Below are 23,069 nucleotides of genomic sequence, written 5' to 3'. Positions count from 1 at the left end.
TTTGTCTGCCTCACAAATACTCTTTTAGATTTATTTTGGTTATACATTTTTCTTAGGTAGGATCAAACAGGCGTTTTAAAGATCTTAAGCAACACACAGGCCAACATACAATCAAACACAATAATACTAATGGATTAAAATCACAAATGAAATCTTTTTGAAAGTTAATATAAAAGCAATTAACTCAAGTGAGTAACAAGAATGTTAAACAAAAGAAAAGTACAGTTTAGTTCAGTTAAATGCATTTTAAATGTTTATAACTGAAGAATGTGCAATTAGCAAACAATTTGTTCACTGCATTCGTAACTTTGCCGGCTACGATTGCTTTTTTGTATGATTTTTTACAATTATGAAATGTTTGAAATGAAAAGGATAATTACATTATAGAAATTATATTAGAGGAAGAAATGGGATAATGAACAATAAATTAATCTTCCTCCGAATCCAACGAACAAAAATACTGGCCTATCATTGGTCTTTTGTATTGTATGACGTCTTTTTTTATAGGCACTATGAAGAGCTTCTTCCGGGAAATCTTTTTTCATTTGTTTTTTTACATCGTACAAATGAGGCTACTCGAAATATTTTACAAACATCGGAAAGAGTGGAACCTATAAGCTTTTGCATTCAGCAGCAAATGCCTTGAGCTGTGAAACAATTTCAAAGAAAAAGAAGGGACAATAGGCTGTTTATTACACTAGTCCCCAAAGTTTTATAATAATTTTAGTGAATTTTGATTGGTTGTTTCATTAAGTTAAGTGTTCACTAATTTTAATCTAGAAAAGGGGAATTTTGTGTACTATCATCAATGGGGATGTACATAAATTTATCGGCCATTGTCTTATCCCTTTAGATCCCTGCTTGAAAAAGCTGTGAACTAATTCCATGACAAGAACTAGTGGTGGTGGAAATAGTTTCCTTTACGGGACAACCAATCAAAACTGGAGGATTTTTTTGCAGAAAAAAATGCACAGTGGAAGGAATAAACAAGATTATATCCATTTATTTTCTCGGCATATAATTTCAAGAAAGTTTTTTAAGTTCTTCATAAATATTATGATTATGCAGATTCATATTAATAAATAGATATAAAAGCAAAAATCATAAATAATATAGTTTTATGAGAAATCCAATCAAATCATAGGATCTATTCCTTTTTTGTAGGATCGTGCCTTTGGCCTGAATTAGTCCTTAAATTTTCAGTTTCCCATCCGCGGACAATTATATACAATACCATACTATGAATCTTTCATAATTTCTCAGATTTATCTATTTTATTTTTCATAGTGCATGATCCGGTTGAAAACAAATTTTAAAAATTGAGGAAAGTTTTTGTTGTTTGATTCTTGAAATAGATATTGATAATTCTAACCAGGTGAGGAAAGCCTGGACACAAAGTTTTTTTTACCATAAGTGGATTCTTAAAAGAATTGGATTGCTGAATCGGCTATGGTAGCCAGATCACCAAAACTGTATTTGTAAAAATCCTCCAAAATCATACAAGAAATCTACGAAAAATATATAAAATCTTATGATAATAACACTTTTCTTTGAATTTATATATAAATTTGTACAAAATAAAATTTTGTGATCTGTCTACCATAGCCGATTCAGTGATGCTTGATTTTTTAAGAACCCACCTCAGGTTTTGGGAAAATTGTTTGGCAGTACAGATACTCTATAACTAACTAGATTTTTACATTTATCATTTTATTATTTGTTAGCTTATTGTTGCTGCGCTGCTTGTGGTCTTATTTGTCCAGCAAAATTGCTGATGGTATTTAAAGCAAGTAAAAATCATAACGTTGTTGGCATATCCCAATATATTTTAGACCCATTATATAAAGTAGTAGGGGTTTATTGCCTGAAGCTTAAGATCTAAATAACTACTGAACTAATTGAGTTCCCTATTTTAGGTCAATTACACATAGATCCCATGAAGGTTTTCTGCTATTTTCATTTTTCAGAGTCAATTTTTTAAGCAGCATTTTTTCTTCCTTTTTGAATACAGAGCCCTTAGATGCTAGTGGCGCAGCCGTAGGTAATTAATGAAAAAATATCACAAAATATTTTTTCATTTTAATATCCACGGAAAGCTGTCTATAATACCATGAGATAAATAACTATAATTAAGTTTAAAAAAGAATATGAAAAGATTAAATTTGTGCCTCATAAATTTTTCTATTTATTTTACACTAAATATATTTCCTTAAAATTTTATGTTTAAAACTTAGCAAAAAAGTATTAATTATAAGGATAATGAATGAAATGAAGAAGAGTTTCCCCTAATTTTTTTTTTTAAAGAAAGCTTAAATATCTAAATGTACAAGAAAAAATTTGAGTTGTGTTTAGATTAATGAGAAAATTGGAAATTTGTGTAGATTTTGCAGATGGAAAAAGAGTTAGAAGCTGGCAAATCTCCAGAAATCATATAACACACAAATTTATCAGGGACTTAAAGGGATAAGACAATGGCCGATAATTATTACATCCCCAAAGATGATAAAAAAAATCCCATTTTGTAGATTATAATTAGTGGTTGAAACTTTTTTAATAAACCAATCAATCAAAATTCAATAAAAGTCCCACTCCCCAGAGGTGTTAATCTAATAAAACATTAATATAAAACTTTGGTAACTATTGTGATAAACAGCCAAATATCCCCCTCCTCCCTGCAAATTTCAGACTGTAACATTGATTACCTTTAAAAAGAACAGTCATAAAATATAAACAAAAAAAAAATATTAACAAAAAAAATTGGGTAGATTTTTAAGTATTTTTTTCTAATTTAAGTTATAAATTGAATTAATGTTAAGATTTTTTTTGTGTTCAAATTACTCTTTTCCTTGTTTTGCTAGGAGAACGGAAGCTTCCCTTTTTGCGCAAAGAAATGTAGATTGATAGAAAAGATATCGCTGACCAGGACAAAAAATTTTAAATTGAAATTGAAAAATGTAACAAAAAGCCACACAAATACGACCAAACAACATCTTTTTAGCGGAATATGTGAGTACAGGTTTTTTTATTGCTTCAGCAGAATTGCATCTTTATTAAAATGATTGATGTACATTAAAAATGCACATTTTACATTTTTTGTGGGGGATATTTTATCTTCATTTAATATATTGTATGGCAAATAATTTAATAACCATTACTTATTTTAAATATCTAGCGACTTATAAGCCGCTAGGTGCTTTACCCCTAGCCTCTAGGGGAGGCCAAAAGAGGTTAGGAAAATAGCATAAATCCAATCAAAGACATCTTTACAGCTTCCCTGATAAGTATAATCAATTAAGACCAGCATTTCCGAGATCAGACAAAAACTCTACTACTTTATATCATAGGATTATACTTAGCTAGTAAATAATTCAAAGTCAAAACCCTGCGAGCTACCATGAACCCAATATACCCTAACCTTACCTGACCTAAATAGAAATTTTAAATTAGTTTTTTATTTATAACATGAGCTTTTAACTAACCTTTCTGTAGAAGCTGTTGCTCTGACAATGACATCTTTTGATCAATACCATTGTGCCACATGTAGGCTGGATGCAAGGAGCCCCCGGACTCCTGGTTCATGTGCTCAGCCATCATCGACATCCAGTGGGCGAGGCCTTGGGTGCCACCCCCGCCTCCAGCCGCCCCGGCGCCACCCGCCCCCGGCTTCGTATCACTGCCCCATGGCAGACCGGTTTTCTAGAATAAAATTAGGAATTAGGAAAAAAGTTATTCATTTTTTAGTTACTAGCAGTTACATCCCTAGAGGCCTCTAGGGGTACTTGAGGATGGGAATAGAACCCCCACCTTCAATTCTAGTTTTGAAAAGAAAAAGGGGGGCATTTTTTCTTGGGGCTATTTCCAGGACCTATGAAAAGCTTCACTACAATACTAGAACCATATCGATTCAGCGTTTCAGGTAAAAGTGGCAGCACACTAATGAAATAATCATTCTGTATCTATAATTATTCTATCCAGATAATATTAAAATAAATTTAAATTTTGAATTTCAAAAATTTGCAAGCACCGTTTATGCCAATTATATTGCAGAACTTTTTTCATGAATCTTTTTGTTGTTGTTGCTTAGTATTTGTTTTTTAACTCATCAAAAAAGACGTGAAGAGCAATTAAGCACGAATGAAATACTTTAATTGGAGAGTTTGCCTTGAAATTTTCAGAAAAGATTTGCATTTTGGGAAAAATGTCAGAAAAATCGTATATTAACATCAAGTGTTTGTCTATTAATTGTTTTAAAATGTTAGATTAAATTTTTATGAAATTAGATAACTTTTCATAAATGATTAAAACACCTGTCATTTTCATTGTCTTTTTATTGCTATTTATTATATTTTAATTATCAGTAATGCAGATTTTTTAGCATAACTCATGGCGATAATAGGATGATAAAAATATAAAGATAGAGAGAGAGAGAGAAAATAAAAATAAAAAAAGAGCGAGAAAAAAATTGCAATAATGGATTTAGAATATACGTGGATACTATGACAGGGGGGGGAAATGTTGTCAATATAGCTTGCTAACAGGGTACTTATTTATTGGTCAGTTCATTATTCGATTATGAGGGGAGGGGAGGGGGTAAAGGGGTTGGAAGAGAGAAATCGTATTTTTAGCGTTTTTCACTTTAAACATGAAAATCTGGTGTAAGATCCAAGTAATAATATATCCATTAATGCAATTGAAAGAAAAGATATTGACACAGAAAAATAGGCTCAAAAGCAAAAGAAAGAAAAAAGAAAACATTTAAAAAAATTAATTTTGAAATAAGAAACAGACAAAAGAGAGAGCTAAAGATAAAGATATGCTAGATGAAAGAAATATAAAGAGAAATAATTTTCTTGATGATAAAGAGCAAAGACCAAATAAAAAGTAATAATAATAGCTCTTTTAAAAATATTAATCATTAAGATCAAAAGAAGAAATTTTCTTTGTTTTAATGCAAGTTCATTTATATACCAAAGAAAAAAAATTAATAATTCTTTATACTAAAGTAGCTTGATGTGTGTCTAATTGTGTGTATGTGTATGTCCGTCTGTCAAACAAGATTTCGAAAACTACTGGACATATTTTAGAAAAGCTTTGAAATAGACTAGGAAAAGGTTAAAACTATTTTCAGGGGGGGGGGGCGTAGGGACTGTCTCTCTTTTCGGCCCCCAAAGTAAAGAAAAATGAACCAATCTATTTGTTTTAGTGGAGGGAGGAGAGGGACATAAACTGTGATTTTGCTCCACTTCAGTTGAAGTAATTTTTGAAATCTAAGAAGACAATAACAAAAATAAATAATAAAAATAAAAGTCTAAGATTTTTTTATGAATAGATAAACCCAGTGCAATAAGAAGAGAAGTTATAAAAAATAAAAGTTAGAGAAGAGCTTCATCTTTAAAGTTTAAATACAAGTGTCGGTGTCTTTATCTTATTTGATTGTAGTTAGAAATTAATTCTCATTTTATCATGGTGTAATTTTATTCAGAACTGACACAAAAAAAATCAGTAGAAATAACATTCTGTACACATAACACTTTTTAAAAATATCATGAATTCGAATTATTAATATTTTATGCTGAAACAGTTAATTTATCAGGGATCTAAAGGGATAAGACAATGGCCGATAAATTGATATACATACACTTCCACTGATGATACACAAATTTATCCAGTATGCAAATCAAAATTAGTGGTTAAAATGTTTGAACAATCAAGTTATTGACCCATCCACAGATGTCCCCATGTTAAGCCAACGAATATGAAACTTTGGGGACGGGTGTAATAAACAGCCAATAATCCCCTCTTAAAGAGCGAGAGCTTAGGGCCAATTCTAAAAATTAAGGTTTGCATTCTGTCCATTAGAATCTCACTAACCGCTAAACAAATTGATTTCTCCATTTACAAATGTCAAGGGTTGGATTTTATATATTATTTATATATTTAAAAGATGTCCCTAATGGTGAGGGCGCATCCGCTAGTGTATAAAGAAAGTATTACATTGTTATTTACAAAGATGACATCCTACAAAAATAAACAAAACTTTTTGTTCCAAAAGCTTTTTACAATAATAACAAAAATTCATTTTAGTTTAAACTCTCCACCACTTGTCTTCTCTTTACATAAATATTGTTTGGATTAGACCTGAGGTGGATTCTTAAAAAATTAGTGTCGCTGCTCGCTAGTAAGGTAAAATTATTATTGTGAAAAATCCTCCAAAATCACATAAAAAAACTACAAAAATTAAATAAATCATAAACATAAGATTTTATTTATTTTTTTTTGATTTTTTATGAGATTTTGGAGGATTTTTCACAAAAACAATTTTGCCTCACCAGCGAGCAGCGACCATTAATTTATTTTTAAGAATCCAACTCTGCAAATTACATACAATTTAGATTTAATGTGCATAGATAAAAGGGCAGAGAGGAGTAGTTAAGTCATTGTGTGTTGGTATTGTAGCCATCAATTAGTTTTAACATTTTATAAAGAAATTAAATTGATTATAATGTATTTTTCTTAACGCTAAGCTTTTTAAAATATGATCTATGAGTCGTCAGGGAAAGGTTGATTATAACTTTATGTTCGACTATTGGCTCCGCCCCTAGCTTCTAGGGGATCTCTATTCGCAGGAACAGAAAGAGGCTTAAAAATTTCATGAAACAATCCCAAGAATTAAAAATTTGCCTAAAACTATAATAGGACCTATATAAAGCTTATTTTAAATAGGGATTCAATTTATTTTGTAGTTATTGAGATATTAAGCTTGAGACAAAAAACCTTCCTCCTTTATAGGATAGATTTATATGATCATAATAAAATTTGCTAAAGTTAAGCTACTCTAAGATTATAGCCAGTAGTGTCTTATCTGTACGTCCATTCTCGCTATTTCTATTCAACTCTGTATTTAATAATTTGAAAATCATGCACATAAGTATTTTTTCTAAATCTAACGTTTTCAGTTTTTCTATGAACAGATTTTCAAGCTATAAAATATTTTTGCTCTAAAAATCTTAAAATATAAAACTGTAGTATGAAATAAAATGACAATAAACCTAAAGTTAAAAAGAGCAATTATGAATAAATAAAAACTTTTGTGTACATAATTAGGGGAAAAAGTAAATTATAGAAAGCAGAAAGGTGTCATTAATAAGTAATCACGCAAAAATGAAGCATTTTATAGCGCGACAATATTGAGGTTTTAAAAAAATAATTGTACATTTCTTTGTCTTTTTTTACCGCTGATAATGATTTTTTTGAATCACTACGAATCTAGTTATTAGTTTTTTTTCTAACCCTTGTTTAAATGGATATAGAATATACGTGGATATTATGACATAGGAAAAATTGTCGTCAATTTAGGTTGCTAACAATAACATCATTTATTAATCAGTTCGTTTATCCAGTAGAAGGGAAGTGGATGAAGGAAAAGGTGTGGATGTGAGCTTCTAGAGTTCATGATAATCTGGCGTAAGATCCAAGTAATAATAAATCCATTCTTGTGGGTGACTTTATATCACTAAGCCCTGCTAGATTGCCTTAGTATTAAGTATTTTCGAGAGGAATAACACCTAGAAAATCTTGTCATTAGCAAATTTCTCAGCTCAGGTTTAAAAGACGATTATTGAAAGCTGTGGTTAAACTGCGGCTGCAACTTTTTTTTTAAATGGCTGCTGTCACAAGCAATTATTATCGGGGCTGCCAAACATTAAGATGATTTGCACACTCTGCCCAAACTTGCAGGGATCTAAAGGGATTTGTCAATGACGGATAAAATAATGTACATCCCCAATGATGATACACAAAGTTATCCATTCCATGGATTACAATTAGTGGTTATAAAGGTTTGGACACTCAACTAAACTTATCAACCAATCAAAATTATATAAATGTCCCTAGAGTTGCTAAGCCAACGAATAAGAAAACGTTAACATAAAACTTTGGGGACTAGTGTAATAAACAGCCTAATGTCCCCATCCTGCCTGCCAAACTTGACTTGCTTTCAAACTAATCAGTTCTCTATTCTTAAAGGATTTAAATTGAAAGGTGGGCTACTTTAGAAAATCACATAGGCTTGTACCAAATATCTTTGATACAAAGTTGGTTTTTGGAGCTTTACCTGAAAGTACCTATCGATCACTGAAACACCCCCCTTTTTGGAAATAAACTTAATAGAAAACTATAAAAAAATACCACCTTATTTTCCCTTAAAGTGTGGGGTTTCAAGAAAAAAAAACACAAATATTCCTACTTTCTATTTTGCAAAAAATCTAAATTATCCAATTTTGGTGAACATTAATAAATTGTCAAGTTTATAAAAATGATTAATGTAATAAATTTGTATCTTAATCGTCATATTGCAAGCAATAAAAACAAAACATAAAGTTAATATCAATTTGTCAGACGATCCAAAGCTTTAATCTTTGATTAAGAAAATACATTTATAGCGATTGACTGCGGCTACACCTTTTTTACTTACTGGCGACTAAAACTTTTAAATGGCTACAACTGCATAGGCATATCAAATGGCGTTGCTACAAAAGACCAATGCCTACAAAAGACCAACTAGTCGGTTCTACAAAAGACCAACGCCTACAAAAGACCAACACTACAAAAGACCAACGCCTACAAAAGACCAACAATAAGGCGGCTGGCATGGGTTGAAATGAATTGCGCCTGCGATTGCCTTTTCGCAGCCGATATTATTCGCCAATTGCTAGCTGCGGCTATCGATTATTAGTCTGTTCTATTAATATATATGGCAGCTGGCTGTGTTTGTGTATTGTATAGAATTATTAGTTTTTAGCTGCGAAAGATAATATTGCCTAAATAATGCGAATGGATTTAATTAAGTTTTTATTTTTATTTTTGAATATTCTTAAAAAGCCTAAAATGTTGTGGGCCACCCTGAGCTTTATATAGAGTACTTGATGAATGACTAAACTTCTTTCTTTATAAGAAAAAAAGCGCCAACTATTTCAACAATTTCCTTAACATTTTTTGCGCACTTTTCATGAGAGCACAAGACAAGAGTGTTGGTTAACACAGTTTCAAAGAATTAACACACATGGACATAGTTACTTACACATGAAAGATGCATTCAACGTACACTTAATTTATTTAAAATTAGCATAACAACTTGCTATTTTTCAAGCGCATATTATGCAATTTATGTTAAAAATATATATGTGTGTATTTAAAATCGCAAGAAAAAGTTTCTTTTCCGAGGTTTGAAACTGTGTCGACTCCATCATTTTTGCCATAATTACTCCGACGTCATAAGGCCTGTAGTTAAAGTATCATTAATCATACGATTTTTTGCCCGGCGTTATTGATGATGATATAGAATAAAAATAAATATAATATGTAGACTTCATTTTCAAGCGAGCAAAAAAATATTGCATTTAAAAAAATGAAATTATAATTTGTAAAAAGTGCATTACATTTTTTTGTGAACTTTTTGCAATAGGTAATTTTGTATTTTTTATGATGTTTTTTTTCATGGATTTTTAAAAAAACAAAATAATTCTAAAAGGAATGACTGAATTAATGGATATAGGATAAATGTGGATATATTGACAGGGAAAAAGATGTTGTCAATTATTGGTCAATTCGTTCATCCAAGAGGGGAGGGGATAGGTTAAAGGGGGTGGATGGGGGTATCGTTATTTTAGCCAGCAGCGAGAAGTACTTTATCAGAGTACAAGAAAATCTGGTGCAACATCCAAGTAATGATATATCCATTACTAAATTAAAACATTATTCTACTTCATCGACTTTAAAATGAAGACATTTAAAGATTTGAAATTCCCATTTTCTACCCTTTAACAGACCCTAATGGATTAATTAAAAAGGGGAGATTCCGAACATTCTTCTAGTTTTTTTTCTCTCAATTCTAGACAATTTCATACAATATGCAATAGAGTGTTTCAAAACACTTAGGAATGGTAATTTTACTTTAAATTACTAATTCATAGGCGTGCTTGGGAGGGTGTAAATGACCCCTTTCATATTGAAATTTTATCTACCTCAAGGTTTCACACACCCTTGACAAAACTCTGCGCACGCCACTGAACAAAGCTATACATATTTCAGAGTATTTACTTAAAATATTCTCTTACAGGGATCTAAAGTGATGAGACAATGACCGATAAATTGATATACGTCCCCTTTGATGATACATATTAATCCCCTTCTGTAAATTAAAAATTAGTGGTTGAAACGTTTTAACAATCAACTTAATAAATCAAAATTCACAAAAGTCCTCAAAGTTGTTAAACCAACAAATAAAGACTTTGGGGACTATTGTAATGAACAGCCCATTGTCTATTCTCTCATTGAATCTCTGCCCTTTGTGAAATTTAAAGAATTTAAAAATTACAGTGATTTGAGACCCTCTATTATGTATATATGGACATCGGACTGCTTTTAACAAAATATTTAAATCTACGTTAGTCTGTCAATACAATTACCTTTTAGCAAGAAAAACCGCAAAATAAATAAAATTAAATTAAAAGATTTTAGAACTTAGGTATAATTAACAATTGCTGCTCAATAAAAACATTGGAAATATAACAACTAAATTGTTATGATGTAAAAATTAATAAATATTTTTTTCTAATCGGTAATTGTAATATATCAAGCTTTAAGAGATGATTTATGAATTTCTCATCGAGTAGCTCAGTACGGACGGGTGAACATTAGTCCAGGGATCTAATGGGATAAGACAATGACCGATAAATTGATGTACATCCTAAATAATTATACACAAAATTACCCCTTCCGTAAATTACAATCAGCGGTTGAAACGTTTGAACACTTAACTTAAAATACCAACCAATCAAATTCAATAAAAGTCTCCAAAGTTGTTTAGCAAACGAATAAAACTTTGGAGATTAGAGTAATAAACAGCCCATTGTCCCCACTCTCTCTCTCTGCCTTCTACCAGAAAGATATAACACAAATATTTTATATTACTATTCAGCGTTTTTAATGTGATAATTAAAACTGAATTAATACAGGTAGCCAAAATATGTCATGCAAAAGGAAAAAAAGTAATGTCGTGTGATCTTTGATCTTTTCACCTTTTCAATTAATTGTCTGTCTTAATTGTTCATTTAATAGTGTATTTCGTTTCTGATTTAATTTTGCTTCAGCGAAGTAGTTCTATAGTTAGGGTATGTGCGTCACCAAATAATCGTTAGGATTGTCTACACAGTCCCTAAAATGCGCAGTCTAGGCTCTACAGTATCTACGCAAGCAGTACTCTGCAGTAAGTACGCAGTCTTGACTCTACAGTATATATGCAGTATAGGCTATACACATACTAAGAAGTTAGAATTCCACAGAAACTACGCAGTCAGGACTCTACAGTATCTTCGCATTCTTTACCTATTAAGACTTGATAACCAAGTTTCTTTCTCTCTTTATGCAATTTTTTTTATAGTTTTTTACTATATTCAAGTTTACTGTTCTCATTTCAGCAAAAAAATTAATTGCTAAACTACTTAAAAGTATATTTGTCTTTATTTAAAAAATTATCCAAAACTTAAAAAGTTAATAATAAAATAAACAAAAATTATACAAAAAAAAAGTATATTAAAGCTTATGTCCTAATTTAAGCCACAATAACACATTTGATAAGGGCTAAATTTAAGTTTGAAAAGGTGTTTTTGCTCCATTTTTTGTTTCATTTTTTAACTCCGGCTTTCTGTGTTGTAAAAAAAGGGTAGAAAAAGATATCATGGAAGGCACTGTGGATACGTTTTGGAGTTTAAAAATTATAAAATAGAATATATAAATTATTTTAAAAGTTTGAAACTAGAAAGGATATGACAATCGCAGTTAATTTTTAAGAATGATTTTCTTTTCTACTGTCATCTCCTTGTATGCGTAATTAGTTTTACATTTTCAAAGCACAGCTTTTCTACAACTTAAATCTATGCGACAGTCAGCTACTTTTGATTATATGCATTTTCATGTTAATAAAGGATAGTCTGATCATATTGAAATTTCGCAAATTTAATACATATTGCTTTGTTTACAAAGGGAGAGGTCATTTTCTAGTAAATCCCGTAAAGGTGTGTGTTATAAGGCCTAAAAATAGTAGTAGAACGATAAGGTGCTCTAGATATATGTATTCCCTATTGAATAGAACAATAGGGAAATTTTTTTTTTTTTTTTGATAACCGTACCTGGATTATCTAAAAAAAATATTAAATTTCTATCAAACGCTTTGTTTGGCTCAAACTGACAAAAATTAAAAAAAAATATAATTATAATAATAATGTTTTCTATAGGTACACGGTAAAGGTTAAGAACAATCTATACCATTAAACAAAGGAAGAAGTCATTCTTTACAGGTTGATTTATTATAATTATATTTTTTTTATTTGTGTCAGTTTGAGCCAAACAAAGCGTTTGATAGAAATTTCAAGATATTCCAGGTACGGTTATCAAAAAAAAAAAAAAAAAATTTCTTCCCTATTGTTCTATTCAATAGGAAATACAAATATATAGAGCACCTTATCGTTCTACTACTATTTTTAGGCCTTATAACACACACCTTTACGGGATTTACTAGAAAATGACCTCCCTCTTTATTGCTTATCAACTATGGACGTTGTCATTAATTTTTAATCATGACTAAAAAACTCCACAAAAATAATTATTTTTCCAATGTGAACGGGGGGCAAAAAATTGTGCCGTAGTGATCATCATGCTTTTCCCCCAAAAGCTGGTTTTAAATTTTATTTTTTGTTTGTTACTGATCTATCTACTCTCTCAGGAAGGAAAGGGACATAGTCCCCGAAGATTTAAAATATCCTTTTCTTATTCGTTGGCTTAACAAGTTTAGGCACTTTTATCGGATTTCGATTGGATGGTGCATTAAGTTGCGTTTCCAAACGTTTCGACTTCTAATTGTAATCTACAGAATTAATTTTTTGTATTACCATTGAGGATGTGCATCAATTTATCGGCCATTATCCCTTTAGATCCCTGGATCTATCTAATCTCTGCTGCGCACAGATATTTCATTGTCTTGTCAATAAATATATAAACAAGGATAAATATATCCAATGATTTGGAGCAGTTTTAATTTTTCATAAAATTGAAGAAAAAACTTTAATCATTTCCTTTTCAACATTGATATATTATTACTTGGATATTGCACCAGATTTTCATGTACTCTGATAAAGAGATTCTCGCAGCTAGCTAAATAAACGATAACCATATCCCCTCCCCTCCTACTGGATGAAAGAAATGACCAGTAAATAAGGTCCATATTATCAAACTAAAATGACGACAAATTTTCCTCTGTAAATACATCTACATACATTTTTGCCTCAGCACTGATTTTTACTAATTTTAGATCGTAGTTGTGTGCTAAGCCACATGTTTATACTCTCGTCATAAGATTGACTTTTTACTGATTAAAGATTAAAAAGAAAAGAAAATAGATGTGTGTGTGAGAGAGAAAGTGAGACAAAAGTCTGACAGACGTACTAACTTGCCTTATTTGTATATAAGATGCACGCTAGTAAAAATCAAATGATTAATCTGATATTTGTATATAAGACATTAATATTAATATAAAATTTCATTAGTTTTAACATTTATATTTAAACATGCATTAATTTTATCATCAAACAACTTTTTTTAAATTAACTCAATTTCGGTTTTTAAAAAAAAAATTTAGAGCGTTAGAATTATCTTTTATGTTGTAAAATTATATCATTGTATACATTAAAAAAAAAATTAAGTATAAGTAAATCATGTTAGTGATAAAGAATGTGTTATAAATCAAAACTCTATAGTAACCTTTTAATAAGTTTTTTTTTTTCTCTAAGAATTGTTTTAAATTACTTAACCTAAATAATTATAAGAAATCTTACTTGAAAAATATGACCTATCGCTCCTAAATTAACTTTCCAATTATATTCATTTAGTAGAAAGTCAAAATTCTAAAAGTTTTAAATCTTGCTTTGTTGCATCTTTATATGCACACTATTTAAGCGATTTTGTATTCGCACTTTTTAAACGCAAAAAAGCACTCGGCACTTGTTCTTAAATAAACAGTCGGACAAAAAATCTTTGAAAATTGCGAATGTATGTATGTATGTATGTATGGGTGTCTGTTGGCAGGGATCTAAAGGGATAAGACAATGACAGATACATTGATATCCACCATCAATGATGATACACATAATTACCCCTTAAACAAATTAAAATCAGTGGTTGAACCGTTTGGACACCTAACTAATGAATCAACCAATAATAATTCAATAAAAGTTCCCATAGTTGTTAGGCAAACGAATGAGAAAACGTTATTATAAAACTTTGGGGACTAGTGTAATAAACAGCCCTCCTTCCCTGGTCTGTATTTGTGTAATGTATGACCGATGAAGGCGGATATAAAAATATTTTCTTCTCCCCTTGAAATAATGAGGAAAAGCAATTGTCTTTTTTAGTTCATGTTTGAGAAATTTAAATGTGTAGTTTAGTCTGTCTGTCTAACCGATGTTAAGTCTATCTGTAGATAAATTGTAAAAAGTATTGAAGTTTTCTGATTTTAGGACGTTTCAAAATGACTAGAATGATACAATATAAATCCCATCGAGTAACAAATTAAATATTCCACAGAAAATTTTATTCATCTAAAAATTTGTATCTTTTAAACTAAAGGCTTCGTACCTATGAAAGAATGTAATAGGCTCCCCTTACATTTAACTTATTTATCATTTACATAATTTTATAGGGGTAGAACTTAGGAAAAGGGGAGTAAAAATATTCTTTGAAATGGTAAAGCTACCTGTACCTCTCCCCCCCCCCCCCCTCACCCAAAAAAGATATATTTATAAAGACTTTACCAGAATCTGTATGAGGTTTCCCTGATTGGACAACCGGCGTTAAATATATTTTGTTAATGACATTCTGACTTTTCTTACATCAAAATGAACATGTAAAATAATTATAGAATTTACATCTAACATTGAAATGTAAGCAACAAAATAAAAAAGCTTTGAATTTTTATCAAACATATTTTTTTTAATTACTTTGCTAGGAGCTTAAAATAGAAAACATTAGGAAATGTTTGTACTTCTAGTTTCAGGCTGTGTATATGCATACTAAGGCCTGGGTGAGTGAGTGAGTAGGCCTTCATGACATGCAAGATATTATCAAAAGTGTATTCACTGTTCTATTGGCAAACAACAAAAAAATACAATTGACTCATCCCACAAATGATGCGTCTGTATTTAGCAAAGCGACAAGCAAATTATCATTAATGTAAACATAATATTAATCCAAGTAATTAAACATATTATCTTGTGTATTTTTCAGGAATAATACATTGATTTTAAAATATAAATGAAATGTTCTTTTATTTCTGCATTAAACAATTTAACCAAATCTTTTATTCCGTTTATACAATAAACTTAATTGATTGAGATGCCTTCTCCCCCTTTTTAAAATGACCCTAGAGGATAGGTGCACAGTCTCTAATAAGCTTTAAAACAATCTTATAAAAGGTAAAAAAAAATTATAAAGAATAATCAGAATAATTCTTAAAATCTAGTATTGAACAATTTTTTGGCAATCTTAATTTATACGAAAGACAGAAATCATTCATTTTGTTGAAAAAAAGCTTTAAGACTCAAAAATTCTATTAAAATCATACATTTCTACTTTTAAATCGGATATTAATTGACCATTATTAGCCCCTATATTATTCTTAATTGAAATTTTTTTTTACTATGGTAAATTTGAAGAAAAAAAGCCAAGGCAATTAAACTGTTTAAAGCAGAGATTTATTTGAAATCTTCGATATTTTAAAGAAAACACCCATAACATTACCACTAAATTAAAATTTTTAGAAATATTAGCTTATTTTGCTTCTATTAGGTTAGGTTTGCTAAAGCTCAGAAAATCCCTACGGGAGCTTGATCAAGTTTAGAAATAAGAAGATATGGGATGTTTTAGGGTCAACAGATTGAAAAAAAAGGATTATGCCGAATTATTTTCTAATCAGCTTTCAAAGTATTGGCGTAGGCCTCGCGTGGGTGAAATAGATAGAACATGATTGAGCTTAATACTATAACTGTTAAGTTTATCATTCTTTCCAGTATCACTTCGAAACCGATCAATATCCGCTGGATTAAAACCGGTTCTCTACTGAAAAATTATATTTAGCATAGTATTATATCCAGTTTTCTATGAATATAGAAATGTACGATCATAAGATTAAAACAAGTTTTGTTAGCCTGTGAGTTCGGCATCTCGGGACTAATAAAACTAGTTTTAATCTTATAATTGTATATTTTTATATCCGCGGAAAGCTGTTTATAATACTATAACTGTTACCCCTTATCATTCTTTCTCTAAGTGTTCACATTAAAATATCATTGATATGAAGTAAGTTTATTGAAATTTTAAACTTCATTGTAATAATTTCGATAGTAATTTTTAAAAGCGAAGCTTTTCTATAATTAGGGTCGGTCCGTCCGTACGTCCGTCCGTCCGTACGTCCGTCCGAGATAGTTAGCTTTTATTCGTTAATTTAGGCATGTTAGAATTGTCCTATCGATTTCAAACTTTGCATGGTGATTACTGTAGTAGTTAGGTACGATTTAGAAAGCGTAGCAACTCTATAATCATTACCAGAATGTCCGTACGTCCATTTTAAACATGTTGATTTTTCTACTTTTTTAACAACAAATTTTTATGTGATCTAATTATCCGTTTGATCTGATTTTTGGTATGTTGATTCCTGGGACAACAAAGAACAATATTTTAAGCGAAGCAACTCTATAATCAAGTCCTAAAGATGTAAGTATGTCCATAAACATTATCCTGTATCAAGCAGTTTTTCAACAAATTTACTTACAATTTTGCTTCGAATCTTATACTTTTATATTCTGATTATTCAGTTCAGACACTATACAAGTGTTAATGTCCGTTTGTCCTACAGTTTCAGTGCTTCGCTTTTATGGATGTTGTCATCCTTGTTTGTTTAAACTTAATCTAACAAAACAATAACCTAGTGACAAATCTGGTGAAAATTTATGTTTTGCTGTCTTTCATCTCTATATTATATTCAACTTTAAGATTAAAATATAGATTCAATGATATCTTTTAGAACTAATTTGAGGAAATGAATAAAGTAATGATATTGTGTTATTTTTGATGATAAATGATGAACTTATAGAATATTATTTGTATCTTCTTGACTTCAGTAAAACCTTTGACTATATATTGTTTCGATAATATTTATCCAGATTCAAAACTTCATTTTCATAGTCGTTTATAATATCATTTTTAAAGAAAGTAATTACCATAAGACATGATAAATAGGGTAATTTGATAGAAGATGTTTTTTATCTAATCTTTGTTTTATTTATTTATAAAATTCAAATTGTGTGTGTTAAATAGAAAGTTATTTAACGCTCTTACCCCGTGCTCCTGGGGGCTAACAAAAGTAGTTTAAATCTTAAAATTTTTAATTTAATATTCGTGGAAAATTGTCTGTAATACGATGCTATACATGAGTTTTCAGTATGTCTGAAAACCGGTTATAATCCAGCGGATATTAATCGGTTTCGAAGCAATACTGGAAAAGAAATTATGATGTTAAGGATTGATTTATAACAAGTTAAAGTAAGTTTAATTGAGCAATAAGTCTAAGGATAAAAATTCTGATTAAGAAACCTCAATTTATGATCTCATTAAACCAATACATAAAGCTTTTTGGCCAAGAAAATGTAGTAAAAGGATTGATTTTTTATGGCTTTAACTTAATCAATCGAGCAATACTTTTAAATTTAATATGAAAGTCAATTTCATGATCTTATTTAAGTACATGAGTAAATGATTAATTTAAGAACCATGAAAATGCCATTTTAAGAAACATGTAGCTTCGTCCCCAGCATCCAAGGGAGATCTAGGAAGGTCAGGAAACTAGTATAAAACCACTCCTAAATAATTATAAAGCTGCCCTCGAAAGTACAACAAAATTGGACATGTAATTTCCGAAACCCGTACCTTCAAACAAAAAAAAACCTAACTACTTTATAGTATAGAATAGATGGGAATTATAAATCTAAAAATCCGCGAATAATATTTAACCTTTATAAAAAAAATATAAAATAAACCTACATGAGTTGGATATGAGTAATAATCTATGCCCATGGCCATCTTGATCCTTCAAAATATCAAATATTCTTTCAGGAATAATAAAAAAGGATTGATAAAATCACTTTAATATAATATAAACACACTGGCACACTAATAAATAACAGGTTGTGCTTCTTTTTAACGCCACTATATGGCAAAAAATTGTATCCTTTATATGGGGTCGAGGTACAACAATTACTTTATTGCTCAAAGCTTCACTCAGTTTTTGTTTTAGAGTTTTATTTTATGTAAAACTTGATGTTATTAACGGCATCAAATGCCAACAAATTACAATATTCCCGTAATTTAGAGTCTTGGGAAACGACTTTTCTCCTTATTTTAGATCACTATATGATCACTTTCATACAGAATTATCACTTGATGTTATTGTTAACATAATCCTTGATAATCAAACATGACTTGGTCATTTAGATTTCCAGAACGGCTGTTGCTTTAAGTCTTTGATGGTAGATTTTTTGTTATCATTCTTAATGAATAAGTCACAATTTAGTTTGTTATTTTTACAGGTAAAGAAGGATGTACTGTTGTGCTGTACATGGATGTATCTGTAGAGGAAGGGTAGCTAGGCTGCCACAGGGTACAGATACAGATTCTTTCTTGCCCTGGCTTCTGGATTGAAGTGGTGGTGGTGCCACCAGTACAAAACATCAAGTGAATATCTCTTCTTTCGCAGTTTGGGCTGCACACTTACTTTACACACTTTTTGGCGGATATAGGCACAAGGGCAGCCGGGACAGCAAAATATCAGCGAAGGGGAGGGGAGTTTCGGCCAGAAGAAATGCGGGGGAGAAGTCATAGAAAAAACGGTGCAGATTGGGAAAGAAATGTGCTTCTTTTTCCATACTTCTTTATTCCCCCCTCTTCCCTTTCATGAGTGAGTAATGGCCGAGTAATTGTGTTGCAGAGTGACGGTGTATGGTGGCGCATCTAGCCGACAGATATAAGAAATGCGGAGACACGGGGTGCTTGCATTTACGGGGCTACCCTCTCTTTTTTCTCTACACTACTCCACAGTCTTCCGACATTTGGCCCTGCACGTTTTTGCCTATTTGGGATGGATAGAAAGGGTAAAAACTACATTTTTTATCATATTTTATTTCTTACTTTAAAAATACGAAAAATTGTCCAAAATTTTACAGTATTCAACCAAAAATATACTGTGTTATTTTAGAGTTATGTTTTTTTAAAAATATTTTTTTGCACAAATCAAATATTCTTTGCAACCCTTGAATTCAATGGCGGTAGGCACGGTGGAGATTTGGCAAGAAGTACGACCAAAAAAGGGTCGGGTAATAAACGGCAAAAAGGAGTGGAAAAAAGGAAGGGGAAAATTGGCGGTGCCGGCTTACAAAAGTTTTTACACCATCATCCAATGGGGAAGCTGTCGCATTGAATCCCCAACAAGATCAAGATCGGAGACATCTCCTATACCTTTTTAGATTTTGGATACTCCTTTTTTATTACACTACTCTTTTTTTATCTTTTTTTATACCCTTTGGACCTTCCACTTTAACTAATAACTTCTTTTTATTCTCCTGGTCCCCTTATTTCCAACCCCTAAGACGGAGAGGGGATATTTCTTGAGGAAAAAAAACTTTGAATTTCTTCAGGGCGTAAGTAGCAAAAAGTTGAATTTTTTGACATTTTGGGTATCATTTGGGGCTGTCACACGAAATCTTATTATAAAATATGAAAATTAACGGTCATCTAGAATAGTTTTTGCCCCGTCAAAAATTAATGTCTTTGAAAGAAACACCGAATTTGATACAAAAATAAAGTAAATTAATTCTAAACTTTGAGTTTCATATCTATCTAATTTTAGTAATATTTACCATTTTTACACATTACTGACAAAATAAAATTAAAAATTAAAAAACCTAATGTTTCTACTGTCTGCAGTTTTTGAGAGTTGCTAATTTTTTGGCTACGATTGCAATTGATTTTGTATTCCTGTAAAGGTATAAAGATGTCATTCTTGAGTGTCCCTAGTTTTAGAAGCTTCTGGATAATGTCATCCTTGTTTCTATCAATGGAGGGAGGGGACATTTGGCTGTTTATTACACTAGTCCCCAAAGTCTTATAATAACGTATTATTTTTCGTTGGCTTAACAACCTTGATTACTTTTATTGAATTTTGATTGGTTGGTTCATGTAATTGAGTGTCCAAACGTTTCAAACACTAATTGTAGTCTACTGAACTGGTAACTTTGTGAATCATCCTTGGGATACATCAATATATCGGCCATTGTCTTATCCCTTTAGATTCGTGTATAAATGTGTAATCTTTGAGTGTCCTCAGTTTTAGAGATTTTGGATAATGTCATCCTTGTTTAATTATGTACTTATCTATTCTTCTTACTTGATCATATTATGCTTAGCATATTTTTCCCTTAATCTTAATATGTTACAAAACAATATTTTCTATGGTTTCTCATATTAATCCATGTGTAAATTGTACAATCTAGCTTAATTCTTACATCTTTGTATAAGATATAAAAATTTTATGTACAAAAAACCTCGCTAATCATTCAACGATTTAATAGTCTCTAGGAAAGCTTTTCTGGCACCAAATATTTTCTTTCTCAATTTTCTTAATAAACTATAAAGAAGCCCCAAGATGTTATGGGCGCAGCTTTTATAAGTTTTAAAAAAACAAGAATGAACATATAAAATCATAAATGATACTAATTTCATTTCGAAATCGATCAGTAATCAATTAAAAAGGAACTATTTGTAATAAAATAAATTGTGTAGCTAGCCATTCCAATTCCTTCTTGATTAGTACATTTATACAGAAGGAGTAAACTACAAAATATAGAGTAGCTTACAAAAAAAACAAGGATTACAACATAAAAGCGAAGCTCTGGAACGTCAGGACAAACGAACATAAACAGTTGTAGAGTTTCAGAACTGAATAAGCAGATTACAAATTTATGAGTCTAAACAAAATTGAAATTATTTTTTTTACAAAACTGTTGAAATACAGGATATTATTTAAGGACATACTTACATTTTTAGGACTAGACTATAGAGATTCTTCGCTTATAACATTATACCATGATGTAATAGGAATAATTCTTCAAAAAATTTAATGAATAGGATAATTATAACACTTAAAAAATTGTTGTTAAAAAGGTTAAAAATCAACATGTACAGACTTTCTGGTAACGATTATAAAGTTGCCACGATTTTCAATTCGTACCTAATGGCTATAGAAATCATCATGCAAGTTTGAAATCAAAAGGATAAATCTAACATGTCTAGATTAACGAAAAGAACTAACCGTTACGGATGGATCTTTCTAATTTTAGAAAAGCTTTGATTTTAAAAATGCTGTATGTAGAATGTACTTTACATTACAGATTGCAAATATGTGACTTACGAGGTAAGTGAACAAAATTGACATTTACCTTTAGATCTGTAAACATTTCGGCCACCTTCCAAATATTATGATATTTCATGATATTTTATGCTTATTTTAGGTATAGTTAAGTTAACGTTAGAAGAGCTCCGCAAAGATAGCACCCCGTAGGAACATGGCACCACAGGATTAGAGTCCCTAAAGAGGCTATAAATACATTTTATCTTCTTCAAAATAATTAAAGAGGAAGGATTCGTTAGTACAAATTATGCTTTAGTAAAAGCACTTGCTATTGTAATCCATATCCGCTGGATTAGAACTGTTTCTGAGCTATGCTAAAAACCATAAATTGTATCGTATCATAGACAACTTTCCGCGTGAAAATAAAGAGTGAAAATTATAAGATTGATTTCTGTTTTATTCAAAGCTTTCATCTCCTTGAAAAGACTCTGTGCACGCATCTCATTTTGAAAAAAGGGATTGAAAGCATAAATTACAAGTTTCAAGTGTTTACTGAAGCCAAAATTAATAAGTTTATTTCAAGCATTATATTTAGTAATATGTTTGTTCTAAACGAATAGGCAAGTAAGGTTGCCTAAAACTCAATTTATCTATTGGAAAACATTTAGGAAAAGTGAATTTAGAGGGAAAGTTGTGAATGGGCACTTTTTTCCCTCTTGCAACATTTCAGTGTTTTGTAAGTCTTTAGAAAAACTAAAATCAGTTTCCTTTCCAGAACTTTGTTCTCTATTGAAACCTCAAAAGACTTTTTGATGAATTTAGAATTTATGAAAAAGTTTTTTTTTAATGTAGGATTAAACTAAAGGGTCCTTTCCACTAAAGTGCCTAGCGAACACTATGGGGCAATACCTTAGGTGACCCAACCCTGCGGTGGTAACCTGTTTCCAATATAACCTAACCTAACATAAAGGAAAACACCAAACAAAAACTACTCGCTCCCTTTATTTTAAACTTCTTTTAAATTAAGGAGATGGGTGGTGGGGGTTCTGTTCTTGACAAGACTCTTTCAGGAAAACCGCCACTATATGCAAAGTAGAATAATTAAATACTACAAACATAATATGATAAAATGGACTAAAATAATATCTATTAACCCCTTGATAAAGAATCAGATTCTAAACCTAACCTAACCTTCTAAAGATATAAAAACATGAGAAGCTAATTTAAATCTTCAGAAGCTTTAAATACCTAAAAATGTTTAATGGGATATTATTAGTTTGTGTGTCTGTGTGATTTAGAGTTGAGTGGGTGTACCGTATTTGTTTTCTGACTGGCTTGCAGAACAAAAACAAGCAAGAATAAGTTGAAAGAAAGTGTCTAAACAAATAAATCGATGCTTACAAAGTGCTTTAAAGAGCAAGGCTTTTCCATAATTATGTTTCAGCAGCTAAAATTCTTTATATTTTAAGTCTTTTAATGAGTGCTCTAATCAGCTTATACCAATAAAGACATTAATTCGGGGGAAAATCAGGAAACCTCTGCGTGTTTTTCAGCTGTCGTT

General features: G+C 30.6%; 1 protein-coding gene across 1 annotated transcript in view; it reads right to left on the bottom strand.

Moving 5' to 3' along the window:
- Window positions 1–18,832, bottom strand: part of LOC145316446 (uncharacterized) — a 29,058-nt gene extending 10,226 nt beyond the window's left edge. The window contains exons 1-2 of the mRNA XM_080156942.1: window positions 18,148–18,832; window positions 3,480–3,696 (exon numbers count right to left, since the gene is read on the bottom strand). Coding sequence (XP_080013068.1) covers window positions 3,480–3,696; window positions 18,148–18,186 — 256 coding nt within the window. The 5' untranslated portion in view covers window positions 18,187–18,832. The remainder of the gene's footprint in view (window positions 1–3,479; window positions 3,697–18,147) is intronic.
- Window positions 18,833–23,069: the final 4,237 nt, after the last annotated feature.

Source organism: Acartia tonsa, chromosome 4 (genome assembly GCF_053477335.1).
Source record: "Acartia tonsa isolate MP-2025a chromosome 4, ASM5347733v1, whole genome shotgun sequence".
Taxonomy (NCBI): Eukaryota; Metazoa; Arthropoda; class Copepoda; order Calanoida; family Acartiidae; genus Acartia; species Acartia tonsa.
Note: the sequence above shows the minus strand (reverse complement) of the source record. Positions and strands in the feature narration are given on the sequence as shown.